The 26,098-nt window shown below is 51.4% G+C and overlaps 2 protein-coding genes across 3 annotated transcripts in view; one reads left to right on the forward strand and one right to left on the reverse strand.

Annotated features, from left to right (window-relative positions):
- ZFAND3 (zinc finger AN1-type containing 3) overlaps positions 1 to 26,098 on the forward strand; it is a 337,867-nt gene that overhangs the window by 308,476 nt on the left and 3,293 nt on the right. Inside the window, exon 6 of the mRNA XM_070046699.1 lies at positions 12,233 to 14,696. Coding sequence (XP_069902800.1) covers positions 12,233 to 12,387 — 155 coding nt within the window. The 3' untranslated portion in view covers positions 12,388 to 14,696. The remainder of the gene's footprint in view (positions 1 to 12,232; positions 14,697 to 26,098) is intronic.
- The window catches only part of BTBD9 (BTB domain containing 9), a 416,792-nt gene continuing 405,187 nt past the window's right edge, over positions 14,494 to 26,098 (reverse strand). The window contains exons 11-12 of one of the 2 annotated variants that reach the window (XR_009565720.1): positions 20,426 to 21,541; positions 14,494 to 14,819 (exon numbers count right to left, since the gene is read on the reverse strand). Coding sequence is in view for 1 of the 2 variants with exons in the window: in XM_030870842.2 (XP_030726702.1) it covers positions 21,344 to 21,541 (198 nt within the window). In the remaining variant the exon portion in view is untranslated. Of the gene's footprint in view, positions 14,820 to 18,037; positions 21,542 to 26,098 lie in introns of those variants that run through there. The other variant, XM_030870842.2, reaches the window with a different exon arrangement.

Raw genomic sequence — 26,098 nt, forward strand, 5'->3', positions numbered from 1 at the left:
CAGGAATGCCAGACTGGGCTCAGTGCTTGTCTCCATAGTTTTTCTCATCAGAGGCCGTCACAAAATATGAGAGTCTTTTTAATAAAACCTTTCACCTGCTGATCTCCTTGTGGGACTGCTCAAAAGTCTTCTGTGGAGTCCATGGTTGGCCTCTGTTGCTGTAGTTCTCAGAACACACTGAAATTGACTGCATGTCTGTACTTCCTCCCAGACCATAAGCACTGGAGGACAGGGACCATATTGTGTTCTTTAGTAGCTCTCTGCCCTGCTATATAGTACCTGGTGTGCAGTGTTGCCTGAATGAGTGAATGGATGAACCCTGTACCACTGCAGTTGTGATCCTCTGGGTGAAGGAAGAACAGCTTTAGGGCTTCTCTGGTGGCGCAATGGTTAAGAATCCACCTGCCACTGCAGGGGACAAGGGTTTGAGCCCTGGTCTGGGAAGATCCCACGTGCCTCAGAGCAACTAAGCCCATGTGCCACAACTACTGAGCCTGCACTCTAGAGCCCACGAGCCACAACTACTGAGCCCACGTACTGCAACTACTGAAGCCCACGCGCCTAGAGCCTGTGCTCCGCAACAACAGAAGCCACTGCAAAGAGAAGCCCGCACACTGCAACGAAGAGTAGCCCCCGCTCACCGCAAGTAGAGAAAGCCTGCGCGCAGCAATGAAGACCCAACGCAGCCAAAAAATAAATAAATAAAATACATTCATAAGAAACAAAAACAATAATCTTTGAAGAACAGCTTTATTGAGCACCAGCTATGTGCTGGATGCCTGCAACTGTGTTATATCATTTGACTCTTACAAAAGCATGGTTGGACAGATGGTACTCCCTTTTTACAGAGGTGAAACTCAAGCTTTGAAGTTAAGTAACTCAGAAATATTAGGGAGCACTTGAACCCAGGTCCGTTGAGCTGCCAGAATCTCACCACTTTTTCATGTTCCCACACTGGCCCATGGGGTGCCCTGAACAGTGAGGGTATGACTGCAGCATGAGTTGTCTCTATTTTCAGCTGTATAGTTCTTAGCAGTTCCTTGAGCACTTCCCCATCTCAAGGAAACATTCATTGGTAACAATTTATGCGACCTCCTGTCTGGGAACCACTGTTCCATGTGACACTTGTTGCTCCATCTAGATGTGATGCTTCTGGAGGACAGGGTCCATGGCATTGCCCCTTTTTTGTCCCCCACTGCGCCTGGATAATGAGAGACACAGTGGCACTTAATTCTCATTGACGTGTTTGTTCCATTTTCTCCTGAGTGCGAATTCATGTCCTCATTTTCCTTGAAAACTTACCTCCTCCAGGATACCTTATGCAGTTGACCTCTCCTCAGTGCCCCCGATTTATTACACATAGCTGGATTGTATTGATTTTATTTGCAGTTGATTTCGTGCTTTGCTTCTTGTGTCCTTCAGCATTTTCTTCTCTGTGCGTCTCCAGCTGTCTTAAAAGCCGGGAACTAGTGACTTCTTTTTTCCCCTTCTCCTCCACCCAGCCCCTAGAATAGAGCTCTGTAAACAGTGCACAGATGACCAATAAATACTCTTGACTCCTTGAGTCTGATAGCTTCTTTCCCTTCCTGGACTGACAGCCCAACACTGGAGCTTGAATCCTTTATTTATTAGGTGAGATTTCTATAGGACCTTTCCTCTGAAGAGATCAATATCAGTGAAGTTTGTTTTTGCTTCTGGAAAGTGCTTTTAGCTAAGCAGACTGAGGTTCTGACAAGATCACATGATAGTCCTTACTCCTCACCTCTTGGCCCCTGAAGATGCAGACTCCAGGAAAAGCCTTGCCGCTTCAAGTTTTGCTGCTTTGTTGTCGGAAATGAGCCTGAATAAGACTGTGGCAGATAGCAGCACAGCTCTGCAGTGTTGGTTGACTTTGTAGCCAGCGTTACCAAAAGAGGACTTGCATTTGGGGGGCGGGGTGCTGCTGTCTTCTGGAAGGCAGATATGGAGAAGGCCGCCCACTAGCCAGAGCCCCAGGCACAGTGGTGGAGGGTTGTTGGCTCTCACACAGTGCCTGGTGTTGCTAGAACTGTTCAGCCTCTGAGACTCCAAGTCACCCTGCCAGGCGGCTGGGTCCCTGGGAGGGACCCACGAAGGGCATGAGACCCAGAGACTGAAAAGAAACAAGTGCTGGTGAGGCAGGGAGGAAGTGCTGAGAGCTGGTGCTCTCCTAGCTGGTGGGAGAGGAGCTGTCACGCTGCAGATGTGGGTGGTCAAGACTGACCGTGAGATATTGGAGCAGAGTTCAGAGGCCACAAACTGAAAAGGGTAAGTGAGTCCGCCCTATAATTTATTGGAGAAGTGCCTAAAGTAATTGGATCAGCTGGCTTGTCTAGGAAATTTCTCACCTTTCCACGTCTCCTTATTTGTTAAGATGTTATTCCCATCCCTGTTCGGAGTTAGGCAGAACCCAGTAGGGAATGAAGGCATTTACTGCAGGCTTAGCATAGAGGTGAGGGCAGCAGCATATAGAGGCTGCTTGGTGTGGGTACTCAACATCACCAAACTTGACCCGCCCTTGAGCCTGCAGTCCAGAAACTACCCTCTGCTGTCAGATCAGGAGTTAAGGCAACCATAGTTACTGAGGCACAAAAAAGAAAAGGGAAGAGAGCAGAAGTTGAGGTGTGGTGGTGTTGGAGAATCCCGGCATTGACTCATGGGGTAGTGTGAGCTTGGGAGGGGCCGCTGCTTTTTTCCTCCTGTGATTTGAAAGGTGTTCTCTTTCTCTGTTGTCCCCTGTGGAGTTGAGAGTTTGGGCCACCGAACTGTCTAGTTTATTTTCTACCCCAGTGCCTGGGACATGGTTGGACAGAGGGGACGACAAGAAGTGCCCCTCTTTGCTTTGGGTACCTCACCAACTGCTGTACATGTAAAGTGTACAGTTCCTGGTGGATACCTGGGAGACAGGTGACCCTGGCCTGTGGGGACCTCCCCCAGTGGCTCTCTTCCGCAGCAGCCAGCCAGGCCTGCTGTAGTTATTCCAATGAGTCCTCCAGAAGAGTGCTCCGGGGCTGCGGGGGAGCGGGGGGAAGTGTTCATGCAGGTGTCAGATGATTTTCTCTAGCCAAATTTTCTGTTAGGTATTGGTCAAGACACTGCTTGTAATGCAGGAGATGGGTTGTTCTTACGCCGTAGAGTGGGAGGTGGCAGGCGGTGGCTGTGGCCGTTGAAGACATTTGCTGTGGGTCAAGGAGGCTTAACTAGTGACAGCCCATTTGCTCCTCAGGGAGCTCAGGAGCGGGCCTCTTCCTCCCTGGATCGTCGTGAGGACGCCCGCCGTGCAGCAACAGGCTGTTGCTGTCCAGTGAGACAGAAGCTCCGAGTCAGCACGTGATGGAGTCTGTGCATCCTTGTGATTAATACCTATGATGACATGTGTTCTTCAGAGCTGTGCACCTCGGTTACAGATTGACCAGGAGGGGGAAAGTTCCAGACACACAGATTACAGGGCCAGCTTTGTGTTAATTCTCTTGCATCAATTAAATTGCTCTTCCCTTGAACTGAACTGCTACCCCAGGATTAATTTTCCTTGGAATCTGGAGTAATTGACCAAAATACTAGGGTAGAAGAGGAAACGAATGTCAGTGGGAACCTGTGTGTTTACGTTCAGTTCTTCATTATCTGTACTTGGCACATTTGTGATCATGAGTTACAGCAAAGTTTTAATTCCAAGAAAGCATCTAATGCCATCTTGGACATTTCTGGGTTGCCTCTCAGAGTGAGCTCAGCAAATATAGGCTCATATTAATAACAGCAATAGAAAAGCATAATTAGGAAAGTAAACTTGCTACTGCAAAAAAATTAAAAAAATACATCCAAAGCCAAAGCCAGACAGTAATCATCTTTACATTGCGTTTGCTGTACCCTGTTCACCCAGGTGGTTGGAAGTGAACTGTGTGGTGGTGGTCCTCTCCAGGAAAGGGGGCGAGGGCACAGTTACCAGCAGTAAATGTTCTTTTATTTTTTATATATATTTAAAAATTTACTTTCTTCTTTCCCTCCCTCCCTCCTCTCTCTTTCTTTGGCTGTGTCAGGTCTTAGTTGTGGCATGCAGGATCTTTCGTTGTGGCGCATGGGCATCTCTCTAGTTGTGGCTTGTGGGTTTTCTCTCTCGAGCTGTGGCCGCACGCTCCAGGGTACATGGGTTCTGTAGTTTATGGCACGTGGGCTCCTTGAGGCGCGTGAGCTAAGTAGTTGCAGCACACGGGCTTAGTTGCCCCACAGCATGTGGGATCTTAGTTTCCCCACCAGGGATTGAACCTGCATCCCCTGCATTGGAAGGCGGATTTTCTTTGTGTAAAGAAATTTTCTTTGTGTAAAATGTTGTGTAGCAGAAAGAAAGCCATGTGAGTAGGAGGAAGGAGCAGGGGAGGAGGGGGCACCCAGCCTTGAAACCAGCTGAGTGAGTTGTACTGTGTAAGGTGCAAGGGGCAACAACAGCTGGAAGAGCTATCCTGGTAACAGCCAACCTTCCTTGAGTCGAGGCTTCAGCTGCTCTAGTCTTTAGTGCCCGTAACAACCCCGTTAATAGGAGACACACCTGAAGGTCTGAAAGGCTAAATGGCTTACTAGCAGCACACAACTGTCAAAGCAGTGCAGCTGGAACACGAATCCAGTACTTGGGCTCCAGAGCACAAGATCCTCACTGAATTATCCAGAAAGAGAACTTGAGGTTGCCCTAAGGGACATGCCGTAGCAGCAGGGGTGGGACTAAGCCAGAGGTTTCTCCCAATGCCGGTCTGTCATCTCTGTCCTCCCCTGTGACCCCAGAATGTGGATTGTTGAAAGGCCAGCAGAGAAAAATGGGGTGAGTATTCCTCTCTTTTCCAGGTGTTGTTCTAGAGAGACGCATGGCATCTGCAGTCTGGTGTCCCCCGACGGCATTGCCACTTGGCCATTCTGGACTTGGATGAACTGGCTCTTGCCAGTGTAGCCTTCAGGGGTGGCGAAACAGGCCACAGTTCTCTGCTGAGCCGTGTGTGAGGAGCCTGGCTTTAACTAAGTTGCCCCCGTGGGCCCAAGCTTTGCCCTCGGCCGCTCTTGGGTAGGATGGGTTTGGCCCTTTTTTTGCCTATACTGCAGCTTTGGAGTTGGTTTTCTAGGAGACCTCTCTGAGAGGATAATCTTTTACAGGACAAGGAAATACTGAAAGAGAAGGCCAACAAATCAGGAGCCTGCGGAGAGGAGGATAAGGTCGCCCCCAAAAAAGAAGTTTCCTGCTTGTACCTCACTATTCTCCTGAGGCCCCAGAGAGGTGGGGGTGGGCAGAGGCAAGAGGAGGCCAGGAATGCAAGCACCTTCTAGGGCTTTTGGATGCTAAAAAGTGCCCCAGCTCCTAAGAGGCTGACGCTGGCTGCCTGCTTTCAGCTACTGAAAGGAAATGTTTGAAAGAGCAAGTCATTATTCCTGTGGCAGAAGCTGCCTTGAGCCATTTTCTCTCAGTTTTAAAATATATGTTCATCTCTAGGTAAAACAGCCTAGCACAACGTGAGCCTGCAGCCAGCCCCCTTCTCCTCGTGCACCGAGGGGTTACAGAGCTTGCTGGGGGAGGGTTCTCAGGTCAAAGCTGAGGGCACAGTTTCCTTCCTGGTGCGGGCACCTGGACCCCAGGCCCGGCCCACCCCTACCTGCCACATACACCCTGTGGTAAAAATAGGGTAGGCTTTTCCTGGGTGGAGGCAGGAATGAAGGGTGGAAGACTTGTTCTCTGGACGTCGGGTGGTAGAAGGAGATGTTCCTGGGAGAGGGCGAACATTCCCCACGGACGAAAGGAAGGAGGTCAGAGTTTTTGCAAGAATGAAGCAGTCTGAAGAGACGGCAATAAAGGACACCAAGAATGGTGGATTTTTCTATACTTGGGAACTGACGTGTGCACACACCGTGTCGGGAGCTTCATTAAGCTGGGCCGTGACGGCGCGGCTCGCCTTCACCACCGGCCGCTCCCAGGGCCTTCGCGAGTGCTCTTTGCGTGGGCTTGTGTATCTTTGCCTTCTGTCACAGTGCTTTTTGTTGTAGTGTTTAGCTTGTATCTAACTGACGTTTTAATTGATTTGGGGGAAAAAATGATTGCTTCTGTTTTAGAGCTGTCTTGGTATTGTTCTGTGGTTTTTACTGAATTGTTGAGTACACTGGGCTCTTCTAAATTGCATGTTCTCCTTCCCCTTGGAAAAGAGACTGATGCCTGCTTGGTGGTTCACTGTGGCTTTGGTTCCAGCTCCTTGGGCCGCTGACTCTGTCCATCCACCCATTCTCTCCCCCAGCCCAGCCGAGCACTGCGTGAGCTAACTCAGTGAGCCACGATCCAGTTCTTTTTCTTGGAGTGTGATTGCTTTTCCCGCCTCCATGCAAAGTCAGGGAGGGAGGAGAATGTAAAACAGACGCGTTCCATTCCCGAAACACCTGTGGCTGCTTTGCCTGTACCATGGGCCTGATGAGAGAAAATGCATTAAGCTCCTTTAATGCATTTCTGTGCTACAAATTCTGCCTTGGGCATTGATTGGGTCAGCGGACATGGTGTAATCCAGGGATTGCTGCTGGTGGGAGTATAAATGGTTAATGCTTTCCAACAGGCTTTCCTGTACCCACCTGCTGTTCCTAACATGTACTTACAAATGAGCTGTGAGGTCAGTTAGCTGTCCTGAGTTTTAAGAAACTTTTTTGTTGTTGGAAAAATGTGATTCTTTTCTTCTAATGTGCTTGCCTGGTTATTTCAGACACGAGTCGGTATATTTGTTGTTTATGTTTGAAGTAGACACTTCAGATAGCAAATGGTACCTATTGACCTGAGATTTGGAGGCTGTGTTACCTAGGTTTCTCAGGGAGCTTTGGGAGGCCTTGGGTGGGCTCTGTTTGCTGTTTGGATAAAAATATCAAGGTGCATTCTCTGATTTACCTCCTCCCTGGACACATCTGCCTGGGGCTTGTTGCTGGTGGGCAGGCACCGGGAACAGACGTGCAGTCTGGATAGTGCGTACACGCATGGCGCTGCCTGAGGCTGCACACCTGGAGATCATTTTACGGTGCCTCGGTCCACAAGGCTTGTCAGTATTTTAGGTTCTGCTTGAACCTCTGACGATCTGAAATTCAAATGAGCAAGAAAGTGTAAAATATTTCTTGTGAGTGAGGTGAGAACACCGGAGCAGCTGGAGCCGAGGCCCACCCTGGTCTGAGGCTTCACTGAAATGGCCACTTTGGGAGAGCCCCCGAGTGGGGGGATCTGCAGGAAAACAAATGTTTAATTAATTAAAGTCCACAAGTATCCAGAGCTGCCCAGTTTTGTCAACTTTTAAATGGTGCTTTTTTACTCCAAGATAAAGCCAATGAGCAACATTTCTGTCTGGCAGGGACTGAATAAAAATGTCAAGGGTTCAGACTTTGTGAATTCTGGCATCGCTTTCTCTGTCTCCTTTAGGAAATTCCATGGGAAAAAGACAGTTCCAACCCCTGCTCAGTTCTTAAGGTTCAGAGGGAAGCACTGGCCTGGGGATCCGGGGCCTCAGCCAGGGGTAGGGGCTGTACTGCCTGCGGAGTGACAGGTTGGCTCCGCCCTCGGTGCTCCAGCTCCTCCTCCACACACCTTCCCCACCCCCAACACCACAGTGGTGCCTGAGGATGGGGGGGGAGTTGGGGGGAAAGGGGACTGGCCTATGAGGCCAATTATCTGGTTCAGCTGCCCCCAGGGCCCCTGCCTGCCAGCACGGCTGAGAGGTAGTGACCCTTTCTCCTCAGGCCCTGGGTGTTCCTCTTGGGCAGTGATTGTCAATGATTTTTGTCAACAAGTAAGTGAAACAGGAAATACTGTTACAACTTTATAGCACTTAGTCAGGTATTGGGTGTTAGTTATATCATCTTTGCTTAATGATGGCATTTGTCAGACTGTTCTCAATCCTGGTGTAGAGTCTCAAAATACCCACACCCGTCTCTGTGAGCAGAGGTGAGATTTAGCTATGGATGAGGGCGTCTGAATGAAATGGATGACTTTCAGATGTTAGCTTTAAAAGCTGAAGTTTGGTTCCCACCAGATGAGCATTTTTAGAAACCTGCATGTCAGACCTTTATGAGTCTTGGAAGAGTGAACCTTGGATCCATTTTCTGCCGGGAATGTGTTTTTAGAGATTTAAGGTGTCGAGCATCTTCAGGTCTGTGTGGCCTGTGGCTCTACACCAGGAGGGCTGAGACCAGGTGTGCTTGTTTATAACCGTGAGCGGCCTGCGCTGAAATGCTTGTCCTCCCACAGGAATCCCCCGGCCTCTCTGTTCAGGGTGAGGGTGACCTGAGTGTGCTGCCTCTGCGTTTCTCATTCACATGGGACCCTTTCAGGACAGAGGGTTAAGATAGGTCTTGAATTGTACTTTTTGCCTTTTGCCTGCTCTGCCCCCTCTGTTGCTGTCCACAGCCACAGCGCCCTGGGAGGAGCCCTGCGTGGTTCAGCCCCTGTGGCTCCCTGGGCAGGCCTCTTCGTCCAGCCCTGAGGCTGCCTGCTCAGTTGAAGGTGTTTTCGAAATGAGGGTGTAGCTGCCGGAGACCTTGCTGCGTAGCTTGCAGAATGGGGGCAGGACGGCTGACTGGTCTCACCTGTGCTGGTCGGGCCTCCTCCTCTCCCCATGCCCAGGATGGCCTGTCAGGAGCCAGGCAGTGGCAGGTGGAGAGGGGCCTGGAAGGTGGGCCGTGGGACCCAGTGCTTAGACAGCTCTTCTGCACCCTCGCCTTTTAATCAAGGGCTCATCCCAAATTGCTCTTCTGCCCTGACAAACAAAGAAACACCCACACAAGTTCTTGAGCGTTTTGTGAAATTTAAACCACATTTAGTATTATAGGCTGATCTTTTTTCAAAAACTTTTGCCTTGGGTGTTTTCCTCGCTTTTGGGGGGGTGGCATCCTTTTAATCATTATCCTACTGCTTATCTCTCCAAAGCACTGTATGTATATAGGTATCATAAGCAAAAGTATATTGAAATTGTTTTTAATACTACATGATGCTGATCTATGTGACCATAAGGAGGGTGTAGATATGAATTGTACATATGTGAGTGAGTTTGATAATGATATATAACTTTTTAAAATCGGGGAGAAAGAATTTCATGATACCCTGGGTAGTAATACCAAAGCCCCTGTCGCAGCTCTGCTGATCAGTTCAGTGTCCTTTCTGCTTTCCTTCCCTCTGGACACTGCCTTGGCTGGCCCACTCTGGAAAGGCCCCACTTGGTTTCTAATAAACGGCATGAGGAAGTGTTGAGGCTGTAAATCCCCTTGTGCTCTAAAACTGTGTTCATCACTGAAATGAGAACAATCTGCTTCCCCAGCAGCCTAACTCACTTCTCTCCATATGCCCAGCTTGGTCTCCAGATTTCAGAGAATAATTGAACGTTCATGACACTTGAGTGGTTTCTGGAAACAGGTCTGTGGGTATCGAGAGAAGACAATAAAGACTCACCCCCCCCAGTCACCCCCGAATGCTTTCCTGTATCCAGAACAGCCCACCCCAACTACTGACACCAAAGTACATTTAGCCAATTGGCTGCTGTCGGTGCGTAATACCTACTCAGCATTTGGGACAAGTTCCAGCATGTAACTTCCACTTGGTGAGTGAACTTGACAGGAGAGGGAATTGAGCTTAATTTATATCATCTAATAACCTCAGTGCAGCAACTTGGGAAGTTAGCCTTCCAAAATTTCCCCCAGACTTTTCCCCAGTGAATTACAATGCCATATATTGTAAATTTCACCAGCTCTGCTCCCTGCTGAACTGGTAAAAATTTACCTGCTGTTCAGTGATTTTCACCTTTCAAAAATCAAAGGCAAGTGTCAAGCAAGGTGTGTCTGACAGAGGTACACAGGACTTGAGTAGAGAAATAAGGTGTTTTTGGCTGAATGGAGAATCCTTGGGTGGGTAGAGAGAACATCCAGGAGCTCCTGTGGTTGTTGTGCCCTGTTTCCTTTTCCAGACAGAACCTGGGGCTCTCAAGTCCACCCACCGAGTTGGTGGTCCCCAGGAGTTGGCGGAAGGCGAACTAAAGCAGAGTTGTCAGGGGCGTAGTGAGGGCAAGATTGGAGCCTCTTCCCTCCATCCCAGTCTACCTTTGACTAGTGAGGTGTTAGACTGAGCCAGGGCTGAGTTAATTTCAGGGGCAATCCATTTCCTGCTACTTTTATTCAGCCAGCACCATTCATCAGGAGAGGAGAGCCCTTGGGACCCTCTTCTGCATCATCCCAATATCTTGAAGGAAGGGAAGCAGGGATCTTCCCACCCCTAATTATAGATGCTGAAGGTATAGAAATATGTCAGGACTTGGCGACAGAAATGCCTCCACACACTTCCTGCTGCCACACAGCTGGTACCCCTACCCCAAACCCCGACCTGACAGCAGGTTCTCCCCGACCAGGTGGGCTTTGCTCCAAAAAGATGATTGTGCTTGTTAGATGCAGGATGAATATTGAGGCCATCCATGCTTCTGCTGTGAAATCCTTTAGGAGAAAGACAACTGGTATCCAATACCTTCAAGTAATGAACTTATCAGTAAATATAACACACTAGCTCATTAATCTTAACGTTGCTTTTGAGCCAAGTGGGAGCTCAGCTTCTCAGGAGACAAAAATTTCATCTCTGTTTCTTTCCTTAAACCTAGTCCTAATTTAGAGTCAAACATATTGCCCTGCTCTCCCTGGGAAGCAGTTAATAACGTTTTTTTTTTTTTTTTTTCTGTACAATGGATGGTCCAGGCTCGGCCTGGTTGCTCAGGCCGCCGTGGGCACCTGTCCGTACTCAGCATGAGCTGAAGGCATCAGAGCAGGGCTGTGAGTGTCAGCTGAGGAATATTCTCTGGGTAAAGTTGATCTTAAAAGTTAGGGCTTTTGAAATCGTTGTCCATCATGGCCAGTCTTTGCTTCAACTTCTGATATCCTTCTAAAATCACTGCCTCCACCCCTCTTCTCTGAAAAGAATTGAGGATGGGGAGAGGGACGAATCACAGTTTGCAAGTGGTGGCTGTCCATTCACTCTGGCTGCTGGGGTCTGAGCTTAAAAGAGAGAAATCTCTGAGAAGGGATGATGTTTGCTTGGAGAATAAGTGAGGAGAGCATTGGCCCGGGGGTGCTGCTCTGGGATGCCTGCCCCAAGTGTGCAGGGAGACGTGGTTTAGGAAAGGATTCCAGCTCACTGCAGGTCAGTCCTGTGGACCTGGTCTAGGCCCGTGGGACCTGGAGGTATGACCAGATGCAACTGTTGGGATGAGATGATGGGGAGGAGCCAGCCCAGATCTCACGCCCCCTCCCCTGAAAGAAAGGGCCAGACAGACCCAGGGAACATCGGGTGACTGTCGCTGTCACACGTCCACACCCCCATCAGCACTCCTAGAATTTGACCAGAAGGGGAGAATGGGCCACATCCTGACACAGCTGTGTTCCCTTTGTCCTCTGAGCCTCTCTGCTGACAGCCTGAGGGCCTCCTCCTTGTTTGCTACCAGAGGGGTTTCATCTGTGTCTCTACCTGCTCTGCCGGGCCTTTCCTCAACTCTTTGTTCTCCAGCGTTGTGCTCCCAGGAGGCCCGACTGTGTGGGCCTCACCTCCTGCCCACCAGGTGGGGTTGGAAGCATCAGGCTCCATTAAGATGCCAGTCGGAGCTCGACATTTCTGTTCTTTCCTCTCTTTAAATGTAATACCTTGTCCAGTGCTTGAAGTAATCCATTTTCCTCTGAGAGCCCCCATTCATGTGTGAGCTTTGGTTTGATCACACCCACTGTCCCCATAATCATTTCTGCCCCCCCCTCCCCCCCGCCCCGGTCTCCTAGAAGCCGTGCGTGTCTTGTGGTAGATACTGAGGTTTATCCAGGCCAGGGAAGCACTGTGCTGCCAGCTCTGGGCTCTCCCGCCCGTGTGGGGCTGGGAGGGAAGGGACTCAAGAGCCCACTCATTTCTGAGGCAGGCGCTGCAGAGTCACATTGGGGTTCCACCCTCAGGGTCCAGGCAGGAACAGCATTGAAGGCAGATGTGCCCCTTGGACGTTCTGAGGATGTCGTTGGACTTGCGTGAAAGTGCTGGCTGTCTTGTTAGAGTGGGGATATTGTAATAGGCTCTTTAGCAGCCGGAGCCCCTGCTGCAACCATCGTCCACTCACTGGACGGCCCTCCCGCTCTCTGGACCTGAGGGAGAGCTGGGCTCTGTGCACGTGGAGGCCACCCTAATGGTCTGTCTTCTCTGCTTCCCCCACTGCTGCAGGTTACGTGTTCTGTATGTTGCATCGCCTCCCCGAGCAGCATGACTGTACGTTTGACCACATGGGCCGTGGCCGAGAGGAAGCCATCATGAAAATGGTGAAACTGGACCGGAAAGTGGGGCGCTCTTGCCAGCGCATTGGGGAAGGGTGCTCCTGAAGGCCGGCTTGGCCGCTACGTGACGCTGTTCTTAGTTCACTAATGTTAGCCTTATTTAGGACAAAGTCAGCCAGACACCTTGTACTGGGCACGCGTCAGACTACAGCCAGTCCGTTTCCTTTCCTTAGCCAGCCATCCTGGTACTGTAGTTTAGGGGTTGATGGTGGTTGAAATTGATTTCTGGCTGGTTACTAAGGTGCCTGCTAGCCATTGTATAAAATTAAAACATGAAGAATATTTTTTTTTGAGCATGGCTAGTGGATTTAAAACAACACATACCTGTCACTGCTGGAGTCAAACTTACAAAAAGCCTTAAGTGGAAAGTGTTCCAGACGGAGACTCTGAGTCAATAGAGGAGGAGAAGCTGGTGTTCAAGTCCCCACGACGCACATGGCTTTGCCGGAAGCTCTGGTTAGTGTTCGGCCTTCACCTCTTCACTATCCTTAGTCCCAGTAGCCAGGATACCTGATGGCCACGCGTGCCCGGGCCACGGGAGGCTGTTGCGATTGGCCCCGTGGCTGGGCTGGGTGGTGGCCTCGCTCTCCCACTGAGCAGGAAATGGGGGTGGGGACAGGTTAAGAAAATTTACCTGACTTGCTATGAAAAAACTCTCTCATCACACGAGAAGAGAAACAGTAACCTCACTTTGAAAATCAGCTCCACTCAAGCCTAGTCCACGAATGAGAACCACCTTTTCTACACAGGACCCTTGGTCACGAGAAGCGCCCGCGGGCGCGCCCTGACCCACGGGCTCTGGTTTGCCGTTTGCCGAGTGCAGGGATCTGGCAGTGGATCAAATAAGGCTAATTGCAGCACCGCAGCTGTGGCCTCCAAACTGGCCTCTGCAGCTAGGTTTCTAGATTGGAAGTTTTTTAAAAAGATGTTTCACAGCCAGCAGGAATCAATAGAAGAGCTGGGAGCTGCCTGCAGCTCCGTCCCTTCCAGCAGGAGCCTGCTCAGCCCCTCCAAGGCCAAGGGGACGATGCCTTGGCCTCGCCTCTCATGTCTGTGCAGCCCCACAGTCCAAGGGCGACCAGTCCACTTCTACCACATAGCAAGTTTAGTAAGGGGGGGGGGCAGCATATGTCACAGGGACAGAGGTTCGTGGCCATGGCCCAGCTTGAGAGACACACTCGCTCAGGCAGGTGCGGGGAGGGCCTGTTTCTCAGCGTGTTTCTCTTCAGAGAGGAGTTGAGTGGAGGCAGGAGCTCAGGCCCAGTGGGGATGGGTGGAGATGGGCCTGTTTGCCAGTGTTAGGAAATCATCACCGATCAGGTGTGGGGGGTGGGTAGACAGGAGAAAGATGCCCTTGAAAGCCTGAGCAGGGGTGAATGGCCCCAGAGCCCCATCTGATCCAGGCCGGTGAGGGTCGGAGGCTCCTGCAGAGGCAGTTTGGATCTGCCCGCACACAGGCTACTGGAATAGTTTAACCCAGCAACTTACCCTTTTATACCACAGCAAGTGTTTGCTCAACTCTGTCTGCAAATTAACAGTTAATACCTGCAACTACAAATGTTTTTGGTCCGAAATACTGAAATAGGAAATCACGCTCTTCCCCGCCTCCTCTCCCACCCTACCCCCACCAGAGTGGAATCCGCTGCAAAATCTCCAGCCTTAATTCTTGCTTCAGGACCCAGACCGGCGTCTTGCTCTAGGGCAGCCCAGGGCGGAGGGGCCAGGTCTGCCCACGTTTACCACTGTTACCAAGCCACGGCCCTCTGGCCAGTACCTGGCCATCCTCAGTGATGCGGCCCACCTCGGCCCCCCACCAAGCTCTGATCGTGAAGAGGCCACAGGCGCCCTTCCGGCCCTCCTCAGGCCCCACCGGCTGCTGCTTCCCGGCGGCAGCGATGGGAAGCAGGCTCTCTGGGGAGCCCGGCCGCACACGGGGCTCGCAGCCCATGGTCACTTCCTGATGGTAGAGCTGGGGGTGGGGTGGGAGGGCTTGTTCCCCGGCAGTATCTGTTCTGTGAAGTTTGTTAAATGTAAGGAAAGCTTAAATTCTTGTATCTTTAAAAGAGAAAATCTTATTTAACCCTTTTGTGTTCTAGATTTACTTACACACATAGCCTAGAGCTCAGTTTTAGTTTTAACATTGTGAAAATATTAAAAGAATCTTGTAACTTTATTCTTTTTTCTCCTGCTGAAAAAAAAAATTAAACCAATCGTATGAAAGTTTGGATTTCTCTGTTTTGCCGGTTCTCCTAAGTGCCACCTGGATGACCAGAAAAACAATAAAAGGTCTCCCCAGCCAGAGGTTGGAAGAGATGGAGGGCTCTTGTGTGCACTGTCTGGGGCTCACTTGTCTGGTAAGTGTCCAGGCTCCACAGTTGTTCCTCTGGTTTCTCTTGTGTGGTTCCACCTCCGGAGACCCTGGGGTAGAGGTGTGTCTGCTGGGCCCAGCCTTCTCTGGCAGCAGGGAGGTTACGTACCTGGGGGAGATGGGAAGAATGAGCACCAGCCCAGAGGGCCCCCAGCTGTGCGAGGGTTGGGTGTGCCTGGGTCCTGGCATATCCAAGACCCGACTTAACGAAGGACAGGCCTGGAGGAGAAAGATTCCCGGAAGGGACGATCAGAATGATGTAACTGCTTTGTAGAGGACCACCTAACACGCCTTAAGATAGACTAGGCTATCTCAGGATGGAGAGGCTGTGCCTGGGGTCTGCGATACCCAGGGCCTGGAAAGGTGTTCTGAGAAGAAGGTGCTGTAGAGCTGTGGTCACAGCGTGGGCCCACATTCCTCTTTCTTACCGTCCTAGAGCAAGTCAGCCACACCTCACCATCCATACGTATACTGGGCGTGATACTCAGGCCCCACAGAGGGCTAGCTGAGATCACAGGAGACGGGCTTGTTTGGGTGCCGTCTGCCTCCTGCCCAGAGGCAGAGAAAGCATGGAGCCGTGGGGGAGGGACCACAACGCACAGGAGTCTTCGCATGATTTCTGAAGGGAAGCCACATTGCAGTTTCACAGCTGTCAACTCGGTTGTTGTGAACACACAATTTGTATGTTTGCTCACCTAGGCTGCTATGCAAAATGAAGCTGCATCCTGCCCACAGATGAACACGTATTCCAAACAGCAACAGTGCCCTTTGGGTTTCTGGACACAGTCCTCCTTTACAGATGGCTCAGAAGAGCTGTTCCCCATCCCCAGCCCAGCATGGCCCCTACCCTCCCACATCAAAGAGGTCCTCACCAACCTTTACAGACCCAGAAACCAAAGAGGACGTCTGCGTTCTTGGGTGAATTCAGGTTATACACGTCTGGCAAGAGTAGCTCATGGGCCAAGCCCCACGGCCACGCTGAGGTGCTCCTGCCACCCCTCCCTCTCCACACCGCAGTCCCGAGGCTGAGTCCGGTCCTCACCCTCCTCTGGCTTTTCTAAGTGTGAGGGTACGGGTGGGGCGGCCTCGGAACCTCAGTGCTGGGAGAGCCTGACGAGAGCGTCCTGGCTGTTCCTCAGAGCTGGTGCTGCCTCTCAGGTCCCTTCTGGAAGGGAGCTCTGAGAACTGGAGCTGCCCTCTGCAGAAGGAGGCCGGGAGAAGCTGGGCGCCAAGGCCTGGGGAGCTCTGAGCTGGCCTGGGCTGGTCAGCAGCTCTGTGCTCCCTGCCATCCCTGCCCACAGGCTTCTGGATCTCACTGTCAGCACCCAGGGCCACTGATGGGGACCCACTGCCTGGGGCAGGTCTGGGAGGGAAAACCCCCGTAGCAGCTGGGAGTAAACCAGGAACGTGGCGCTAGAAGCAGCCATCGGGGAGGACAGTGCCCCCTACACACAGGGTGGAAAGCAGAGGCCGAGGGGCATGGTGACCTTGGACAGCCTGGTCCTCTGTGCCCCACTGCTGCTCAAGTACCCTCCCTGTCCTGAGCCACAAGCCCTCGGAGGACGCTATCTGGCAGCAGATGGACAGGCTGTAACAGTGTCACCAGTGTTCCCAGGGCATCCATGGGAACCCAAGCCCTGGGCCCCAGATCCCGCCTTACAGGCCTCTCAGCTCCTCCTGCCACTGGCTCTCAAAGGTGGTGGCCTCCAGCTGTCCCAGCCGCAGGGACGGCCAAAAGGAGACAATAGTGGAGGCAGGTGTAGGCAGCAGCGCCTCCTGCTCCGGGCTCAGGGCTTTAAATACTCAGGATGCATGGGGTAAATGCACGAGACATTTATCATAAATTACAGGTGGATGATTGTGGGTCTTTAGGCCCTGAGGCCTCTAGGGGAATATTCGAGTTCTTTAGGGGGCGGGGGAAAGCAGAAGCTAACTTGGTGGGCTTGGAGGGCCCCTTTCAGAGTCTGCCTTCTGGCTGGGAGAGGACAGGTGTAAGGAAGGACGGCCGGGGGCCAGGGGCGCTGCTGCCCATCTGGATAGGCAGTCACAGAGGAAGCAAAGGACCAGGCCCAGGTCAGGAGTGACTCAGCCAGATGAAAGGGAGGGCACCCTCACCCCTCTGCTAGGTTATTCCATGAGCATCATTACTTTAGTAATTTTTAAAAAATAGAACAGTGATTTTCAAAAGTGTACGCCTGTCCTCACCTCTGCAGTGGAGGCAGGTCCTGGCCTGTGTCAGTCCAGCAGAAAGTCCTGCCTGAAGGCACGTGGGGTGTTTGGTGGGGGACAGGCAGCTCCCCGCGCCTGCTGAGGTGCGACGGCTCCTGCGGCCAGTCTGATGGAAACCAGCAGAACCCCCAGGTCCTCTCCCCACACCTCAACACAGGGGCGGGGGCTGGGGTGTATCGGAATCTGGTTTACTCTCCGACCAAACCCTCCCACCACCGTTTCCACTCATTTTCTGCAAAACACCAGGGCCTCAGGATCCTGTCCAGTAACCAAGTATGACCAGGTCAGCTTCTAGGAGGAGAAATGGGTGCATCCCTGTTGCCCTGCACATCCCTCCCCCTCCTCCAAAAACTCCTGTGCAAACACCAGGCCCCAGGACGACTTCTCATTTAATATTAGAATAATGAAAACCATGATGGCACAGAACCACGAACTGCATTTTAAATTCCTAGGGCCACTAATGAGCACTGAACTCCTGCTGGAGCTGTTATTAGGACAAACATTCAGAATGGATGGCTGCAGCCACGAAAGGAAGTGGAGCGTGGCCTGCACCACTGCAGCCACAGCTGCCGCCTGTCCGGCCGCCACCCTGAGCACCTCAGCTGCACCCAGAGGAGCTGGCCGCCCGTGTGGAATGCAGGAGTGACACGATAGCACCAGAAAGCAAAACCAAAACTCACTAATGAGGAAAAACCTCTTAGAAGGAGACACATTTAATTTTCTTTTCCTTCTTTGACACCCTTCTTCTCTGTCCAAAGGGAGGTTCTTAATTGAAGCCCACAATGGGGAACGCCCCCTTTCTTTATTATCAAATGGCCTCAGCACACAGGATGCTCTGCTTTTTATCACAGATTAGACCTTCTTTTTTTCCCCGTGGCTCTAGAAAGGATAAGTGATTACAATTTTGTTATCTTCTGAATTAAAAAAAGGTGAAGTTGACTGGGTCGGCACTGTCTGCACAGCGGTTTGACAATTGGGGCGACAGCATAACTACTGAGCAATTTCTGCACAATTCAAAAGCTACTTTTTTCTTGGCCAAGGAATTAGTCTAACAAACACATCCCACTCTTGCTGAAAATAATTTTCTTTTCCCAACTCTTCTAGGAATAAAACACTTTTAATGTATTTGTCAGGAATCAACACTTCATTTACTAAGATTAAAGAAGTGACAAAGAGCAATTGAGAAGAGTCCCACATCCATCATGGGCTCATGGTTCTAACTAGAATCAGAAGAAAAACGGAAAAAGCACTGAGAATATGGGAAAACGTGTTTGCGTGTGTGATGCTGTTATACCTGTTTCACGTTCAGAGTGCTTTGCAGCAGCCCCCGCCTTTAAGCCCGCCTTGACTGGGGCGCCACGAGCACACACCCCGCCCTGCCCGCCGTGCTCAGCACCGGCCCTCCAAGGAGGCACCAGAAGGTGACGTTGAAGGCTTTCGCCAAAAGCCCCAACAAAGTGCATTTTACTCCCCCACAAAGCATGACCTAAAATGAAGGGCAGGAGGTTCTGCATGCTCAATCTCTAGACCTGGGTAGTGGTTACAAAGGTGGTGTTTCACAATAAAGGGCCAGAGGCCACAAGCACCCCTCTGTCCACCTCACCAGACCTCCTCAAAGCAGACGCCGTGGGACTGCATCCTCTGGGGCTGGGGGGGAGCCACGGGCCCTCATCTGCCGCTGCCCCCCGCACAGCTTGGCCAAGCCTGCTGCCTGGTGTCCCACAGCTCCCAGGGAATCAGCCTCCACCCTGTGCTGGGCTGACGGCTCCGCGGGCATCAGGCTCCTTGGAGCTGGGTCTCATCAGCACTCCCGTTTAGCCCTATTGGTCTCTCCCCAAGTTTGGGGGCCATCTTGGTCCTGCTGGCTCATGGCGGGGGTAAGTCCCCTGTGGGACCAGCCAGGGCTCTGGAGAATGCCAGGCACCTGGGGACTTTTTCTTGGCTGCCCACTCATCCCTCATTCCCTGGCAACGCGTCTGGTGTGTCGCACCTCGACTGGGGTGTCCAGGCCCCTCCAGCCAGGCATACAGAAAGAGCCCCCATTCCCCAAACCACAAGGCTCATCAAGGAAGGCAGAGCCCCTGCCTGGTAACAGGAGGCCGACCAGAGCAGGCTTTGCTGAGCTTCATCAGTGTCTGCTGGGGTCCAGAGCAGGCTTGCATCCAAGCAAGGCCTCTAGACCATCAGGGGGCCTCAGGGGAGGCAGCTGCGGGGCTAGGGGACGGCGATACGGCTGCACAGAGCTGGCCTCAGTCCCGCCCGCCCTCAGCACTGCCTCTCAGTCCCCTTTCCCTTTATCTGAAAACAAGGCGTGTCTGAAGTGCTGGAGGAGCAGGAGAGAGACAAGCTTTATTCTCTCCAGACCTCAGGGCAGAGATCTGGAAGGAACGAACACCAAAGAGAATTCACAGAGGACAGGAAGCAGAGGGTGAGCCACTGGCCATGCAGGGCACAGTTCATGCCTCTTCAGGTGTGAAGCTGAGTGTCCAGGACGCATTTCGTTACCTGTGCCTGGATGGAGAAGGGTACTGAAGGGCTCCAGACCCTCCCCCAACCCACCCCACACTTCCCCGGGTCAGCAGTGATTCCTCTCTGGACAGGTGACTTCAGAGTTTGAGAAGAAGCCCTTGAATGGATGATACTTGCAAAACATTTGAACGCTGCCCTCTTCTGACTTCCCTGCTCCTCCTGCCTCCCCTGTGGGCAGTGAATGCACCGCTGGAGGAAGTGCTGAGTTGTCAGGCATCCTCAGCTCTAACTGGAGAAGGGGCTGGATGCTGAGGGAGGCAGCGCCAGCCACAGAGCGCGGCCAGCCACCCGTGGCAAGCAAGCGAGCGGCACCGCTATTTGTTACCAGAGCCCCTCCCATTGTGAAAAGCTGTTCCCCTCAGAGCGTTCCACTCACCCCACGCAGGGGGACGCAGACAGAGATCAGAGTCGAGGGCACCGAGGGAGACTAGCAGAAAGACAACCTTCCCGTTTAATCATGCAGCTTGAAGCTACCCTACTATTCCAATACTGATAAATCACAACTACATCGCACTAGGAGGAAACAGCTGACCCACTGGCTCTTTGTACACCCACGACCAATGTGTCTTTAAGACAGAAAGGACCCCCCGTCGGCCCCACCCCTCCTCCAAGCAGGATGCACAGAGGACCTGATCCTGACAGCCAGCCAACGGAAGAATCGGGGGATGAGCAAAAACCGGACACAATCTGATCAAGTTACGCAGGGCAGTTAGCGGTGGGATGGAAATTACTCAGACACACAGAGCCAGACCAAGCGACAACTGTCAGATGAGATCGTTTCAATGAGGATTAAAAGGAAAGCTTCTTAGAACTGATTTTTTTTTTTTCCAATCCCTGGCTGAGTATTATGGTCTGGGGGAAAAACAGCAACCACCGATCACCACCACGCGGGAAAGGCCCACTTTTGCATTCCCGACACCGACTGGCAGGACGGCTGCCTCCACACCGCTCACTAACCTGTGGCAAATGGAGGACAGGTCCAGCCCAACCGGAAGTTGGTATACACTCATACATACTTCTGAACATTAAATTAGCTGGTGGCATAATCACTGTTTCCTTGTCAGCCTCCCAAGCTTAAAGGCTGGATACGTTTCAGGAATGACAGGTTAATAACTTGGCAAGTCGAGTGATTATTAACTCCAGTGTCCACAGATTAATCTGCTCCTTGTGTATTTTGTTGATCTTCCTCAAAGGATTTTCCTTGTCAGACCAGGTGCCGTGATGAGCTGCATCTGTGCCTCATTTAGGAGATGCGCATGATATTTCTCAGCTCTACCCCACGCTCAACCGTTCAAAACTAAGGAAGGAAAATTACAGCATCAAAAGGGATTAAAACAAGTGATTTGCTGTTTGAACCTTTCATAAAGATCTGGAAAACCTATGATTCAGCAAATGGAGAATAACTAAAAGAAATAAAAAATTATTTAGTTGCCAGGGCAATGTGTTCCATGAAAGTAAACACTCTAAGGAAACCCATTTCCTACAGGGTGCCTTGCCTCCAGGTAAGGAAGGCCTAATACATTCTCTTCCATTCCTGTGTTCATGTGCCATCTTTGTATTCCGACTCAGGCCTATTACTTCCTTCTGTGGTCTTTGCAGGGTTAGATTAGAGAGGTAGGGTGTTAATGGACTTGATGAAGATTGAAGACCCACTTTCTCCCCCTGGAGACCAGCCTGATTTGAACAAACTGAGGAGAACAAAGCAGCCCCTTTGTGTCCTTGGGAGGAAACCTGTCCTGTGTGTTTCTGCAGCCAGGTCTGTTCCTCGTGGGGCGGGGGTGGCGGGGCGAGGCGTCCACAGGCATCCCTGCTCGGGGAGGACACGGCTCTTGTGCCACCTGGGCCCAGCCGAGTCACTCCACACGTGCGCCTCCTTTATTGGTGCTGCCGGTTGGCTGAGTACGAGTTGGAGCCTGGACTGGAGTGCAGTGAGTTGCCGCTGGGGGCCTGCAGGGCGTGGGGGTCGGGCTGCTGACTGGCTGGGCTAGTGTCCCCTGTCCCCGACTGCTCGCTGTTTTCCTCCTTCTGGTTGCTCTGCTGCTCGGGACACTCAAAGTGGACGCAGTGGAACACCTGGTGAGAGAAAGGAGAGACCTGGTGAGTGATGGGTCAGTGTCGGAGCCCAGAGCTGCCATGAGTCAGGACACTGTCCCCATGGGAGTGACAGCAGGTCCTTCCGCTCCCGCCCCCCCCCCGCCCCCGCCACTGGCACCGACAGGCAGCAACTAGAGGGTGGTAAGCGCTTTTCAGTCAGGATAAAAGTGAGGGGACCGATGAGTCTAAGAGTTGCAGGCAGCACAGCATGGATTCCCATAAAATGTTCCCACTGGATTTCTCCATTTGGGGTTACTTTTGTCTCATGAGCTTTTCTTTCTTTTTTAATTAATTAATTCTTACATCTGGCAGTTGGGTTAAAAGTCAGTGGGGTTGATGGTGGCAATGGCTGCATGATTCTGTCAATATACTAAAAAGCGCTATGCTTTAAATGGGTGAGTTGTATGACATGTGAATTATACTACAATAAAGTTATTTTCTAAAAAAAGCCTACAGGGCATCATTACCCCAGGGGAGGACCCAGGCTTATCTCCAAGGATCCAAAGAGCAGTTGCTCACCTCCTCCTGTGCCCTCCGGAGGGGAACAAGTTCTTGGTGCGTAATCATCCTCTGGGCAGCAGTGCTGGGGAGGGAACTTCAACCTGAGGTGACCTGGGCCAGCCGGGAACAAACACCGTCACGTGGAGGAATGGCCCCCCGCAGGAGCCAGGAAAAGCCTGTGTTCCACCGTGACTCACTCAGGAAGCACCACTGAGCAGACAGGGCACCACTCAGAGCTCGGCCAACAAGGGTGAGCCTCAGCCCTGACCTTGAGAACACACAGCACGGCTGGGGGTTGGGGGTGAGCCTGCCACGCCCGGAGCAGGAGGTGACTGCTGGTGTGTGAGCTGGGGGCGCGGGGGCAGCCAGAGGAAGCCCACGCCAGAGGAGGGTCTTTAGGGATGCCCTCCCCCCCCACAGAAATTCCTCTCTCCACTAACAGCCAAGTCCTCCAGGGGTCCCTGCTGTGTGGTGCCTGTCCTGAGCTCTTTGCACAGGAGAATCACATCCTCTCCTGGGGGCGTCTTCAGTCTGAAGCACACAGGTCGACTTTCCAGGGAGCATGCTGGCAGTTTTAAGGGAATCAATTTCCAGATCCTCAAATTCAGTATTTTCTAAAACTGCCTGAGAACATGACTGAATTCACAACACCCTTCCCCACCTCACAGAAGGAAAGCACAGCCCTCGCCTGCCTGTGCTACAGTACGCACGGGGGCACACCGACCTCCCTCCCACGGATGCCAAGCCCTGGATGGGGAGCACCCGCCCATGAGTCATGGGCCCTGATACTTTCCGGGTCCCCATGAGAGTGAAATTTGGCCTGAGTGAGATGTTCTGAATTCGGAACCGAACTGTATATGTGACTCATGTAATTCTTTTAAACGTAACTGCAATTTTCCCAGAATTATAAAAACATTTTCAAAATACACTGGCTAAATCCCATGAATAATTCCACAATTACCTTCAGATTTGGTGTGCCTTATTCAACGAGTTGGTTAAAATCTATTTTACCAAACCATGTCATCAAATATGTATTCCTAATAATCCTTATCTTCCGTCTTTTAAAACGTTTATTTTTTTCTATCTCATATTAACAAAAATAATTGTATTTAAACTTATGAAGAAATTTTTACTTCTCAACCTTAAAATGTTCAAAAAATTACATTTTTTTCCCAGAGCTCTTTTAGGGGATATGCAAACAAAATGTTTGAAGGCCATTGCTCACAGCGCTTAGAAGACTCTAAGCCCTCAATAGAGTCCTTTTAAAAGTTAATAGGCAGGAATTCCCTGGTGGTCCAGTGGTTAGGACTCTGTGCTTTCACTGCCAAGGGTGTGGGTTCGATCCCTGCTCGGGGAACTAAGATCCTGCAAGCCGTGTGGTGCAGCCAACAAGAAAAAAGAAAAGTTAATAGGCAGACTTGCAGCCACATGGATAGATCTAGAGATTATCATACTAAGGGAAGTAAGTCAGAAAGATAATTCCCATATGATATCACTTATATGTGGAATCTAAAATACGATGCAAATCAACATATCTATGAAACAAAAACAGGCTCACAGACATAGAGAACAGACTTGTGGTTGCCAAGGTGAGGGGGGTGTATGGCGGAGGGAAGCACTGGGAGTCTGGGATGAGCAGATACAAACTATTACGTATAGGATGGATAACAACAAGGTCCTACTGTATAGCACAGGGAACTGTATTTAATATCCTGTGACAAACCATAATGGAAAAGAATATGAAAAAGAATATATGTATGTATGACTGAGTCATTTTGCTGAACAGAATAAACACACATTGTAAATCAACTTATACTTCAATAAAATTAAAAGAAACTTAATAGGCAGGACCTGGAGGGAAGGCGAGGACATTTTAGGGTTAGAAGTGTTCCAGGCAAGGGGAATAATATGGGTGAAGACCTTGGGAGGAAAGAGCCAAGTGATGTCTGAGAAGATCTGAGTGGCAAACCGTGAAGAGAGGGGAAAGTCGGCAGCAGGGCCATTGAGAGCTTTGGAGCAGAAACATTCTATGATCTGCTGGAATAGGATTTAGGGGCGAGTGCCAGTTCCTGAGGGGCCTGATGGCACAAGACAGTCTTAGAGACACTGCTGTGGTAGGCCAGTAACATGACAGGAACTGAGGGAGCCGGAGGCCACCAGTGGCTGGGGGACCAGGAGACAGAACCAGCACCGTGGACAAATACCTGGTAGGGCCCGGCTCTCCTACCGGTGCTACCGTATCCCAAGGGTTTTCTCCCTTTGGCCTCCAGACTTCTAAACCAGCCCTAGATAAGTAAGATGATGCAAGTTGTTGTAAAGCTGTCATCGAACTTAGGCGCAAATGCTGAGGCTAAACTGTAAGCACGTAACTGGTGTGTAGTGATGTGCTTGGAAAGGACTGCTGGGTGCCTGGGCCTGTGTGGACAGCTGTGAGAGGCAAGCTCCGAGCCCTGGCCACCCACTGCTCCCAGGAGAGCTCAACCCTCACTCTCCTTGGGTCGGGCCCACCCTTTCCTTCCGAGTGGCCTGCTAGCTCAGAGGACCTACTTGAACTTGGATCTGCCCATGTTTCCTGAGTCCTGGATAAGGGCCTGTCTTTAGAGGATAAGGCACTGGTACCCCGGGAGTGGGCAGGATGCAGCCAGGGCTGGACACCTGCCACTCTCCCTGAGAAAGGACCAGGCGGAGGAGACCGCGGGGGCTCAGGAAGCGCAGAGAGCCAGGGGGACGCGGTTGCCCCTGCTTCCTCCTGGGAACTCTACAGCCTCCACGGCTAGAGCACACGCACCGTGCACACCCACACCACGCACACAGGCACACGTGCACTATGCACGCATACACATGCGCCCTTATTCTGCAGAGTCAGGTTCACGGAGAAGACAAATGTAGTATCAACTGTGAAATTACACTTAAAATATAAATTCCATGCTTTCCTTCCTGCATCACTATTTCTTCCATATTCCCACTTCAATTCATTTATCTACCACTGTTTCAAATTTCACCTTTCAAACTAATATGAAGCCCGAGACCACGCGTCCTCTGTATGGGCAGAGTGTATTTTCTCTTAGAGTTAGCCTGTTTCTCCCCTTAAAGCTCAGGCTGGTGCTGCTTCCTGTGGACCCGAGTCAGCCCCCGGTCTCTCCTTCCTTTCCTTTTCTTTCCTTTCTCCCTCCCTTTTATATCAAATCTCGCCCCTTGGGCCCACCTGCAGGTGCTTACCTGTCAACAGCCATAGGGAAGGGCCTTTTCTGGGGATTTAAAACCTGTCTGGGCCGTCAGCTCTCACCTGGGCTACTCAGGGTAAATTTGAAAATCCTCTTCTAAGTAGCAGCTATTAATACCTATTCTCCATCAGCTCCACATTCTCTGAGCTTCTGAAGTGACAGGACCACCTTCTGGTGGGTTATTGACAGTCTCTTGCTCTAGGAGCACCCGTCTTTCCAAGTGGAGACACCCCCCAGAACACATCTTGGCTTCTGCACACCCCCGCCGCACTCTCAGTGGATCCTCTCCCTAGACCTCCTTGTCAACGAACAAACATCCTTCTCAACACCACCCAGTCATCTTTCGTCCCCGGCGCCTGTGTCTCCTCCACCTGTTCTGAACGATGCACCTTACGGCACCGTCCCCGTTCTGACCTGACCTCCTTACCCCGCCCCATCACGCCCGCAGTCGGCTATGTCACCCCGCTCTCACGCTCCCCGTCAGCATCTCTGAGGCTGCTCCTTGGAGCCCTAGGCTGATACTAACCCTTCCACTGATTTAACACTGTCCTGCTGCATATTACCTTTCCCAGTGAATGGGTTTCTCTCCTTGTGCTCTCACGAACCTCCCTTTGGGTCTCTTAATTTCTAGGCCAGCCTGTGAGGCTCCAGGGCCCAAGGCCCAGCCCCTCCTCCTGCCTGTGTCCTGACCTGTCAGTTCCCATCTGATTCAAGGACCGAGGCGTGGCCGTCCTTTCTCCCACTCAGGGCCTTGCACAAGAATAAACAAATCAATAAAAACCCTGGATTGAAAAATAAAGTTAAGAAAGAT

The sequence above is a fragment of the Globicephala melas genome, chromosome 11, assembly GCF_963455315.2.
Source record: "Globicephala melas chromosome 11, mGloMel1.2, whole genome shotgun sequence".
Classification (NCBI taxonomy): Eukaryota; Metazoa; Chordata; class Mammalia; order Artiodactyla; family Delphinidae; genus Globicephala; species Globicephala melas.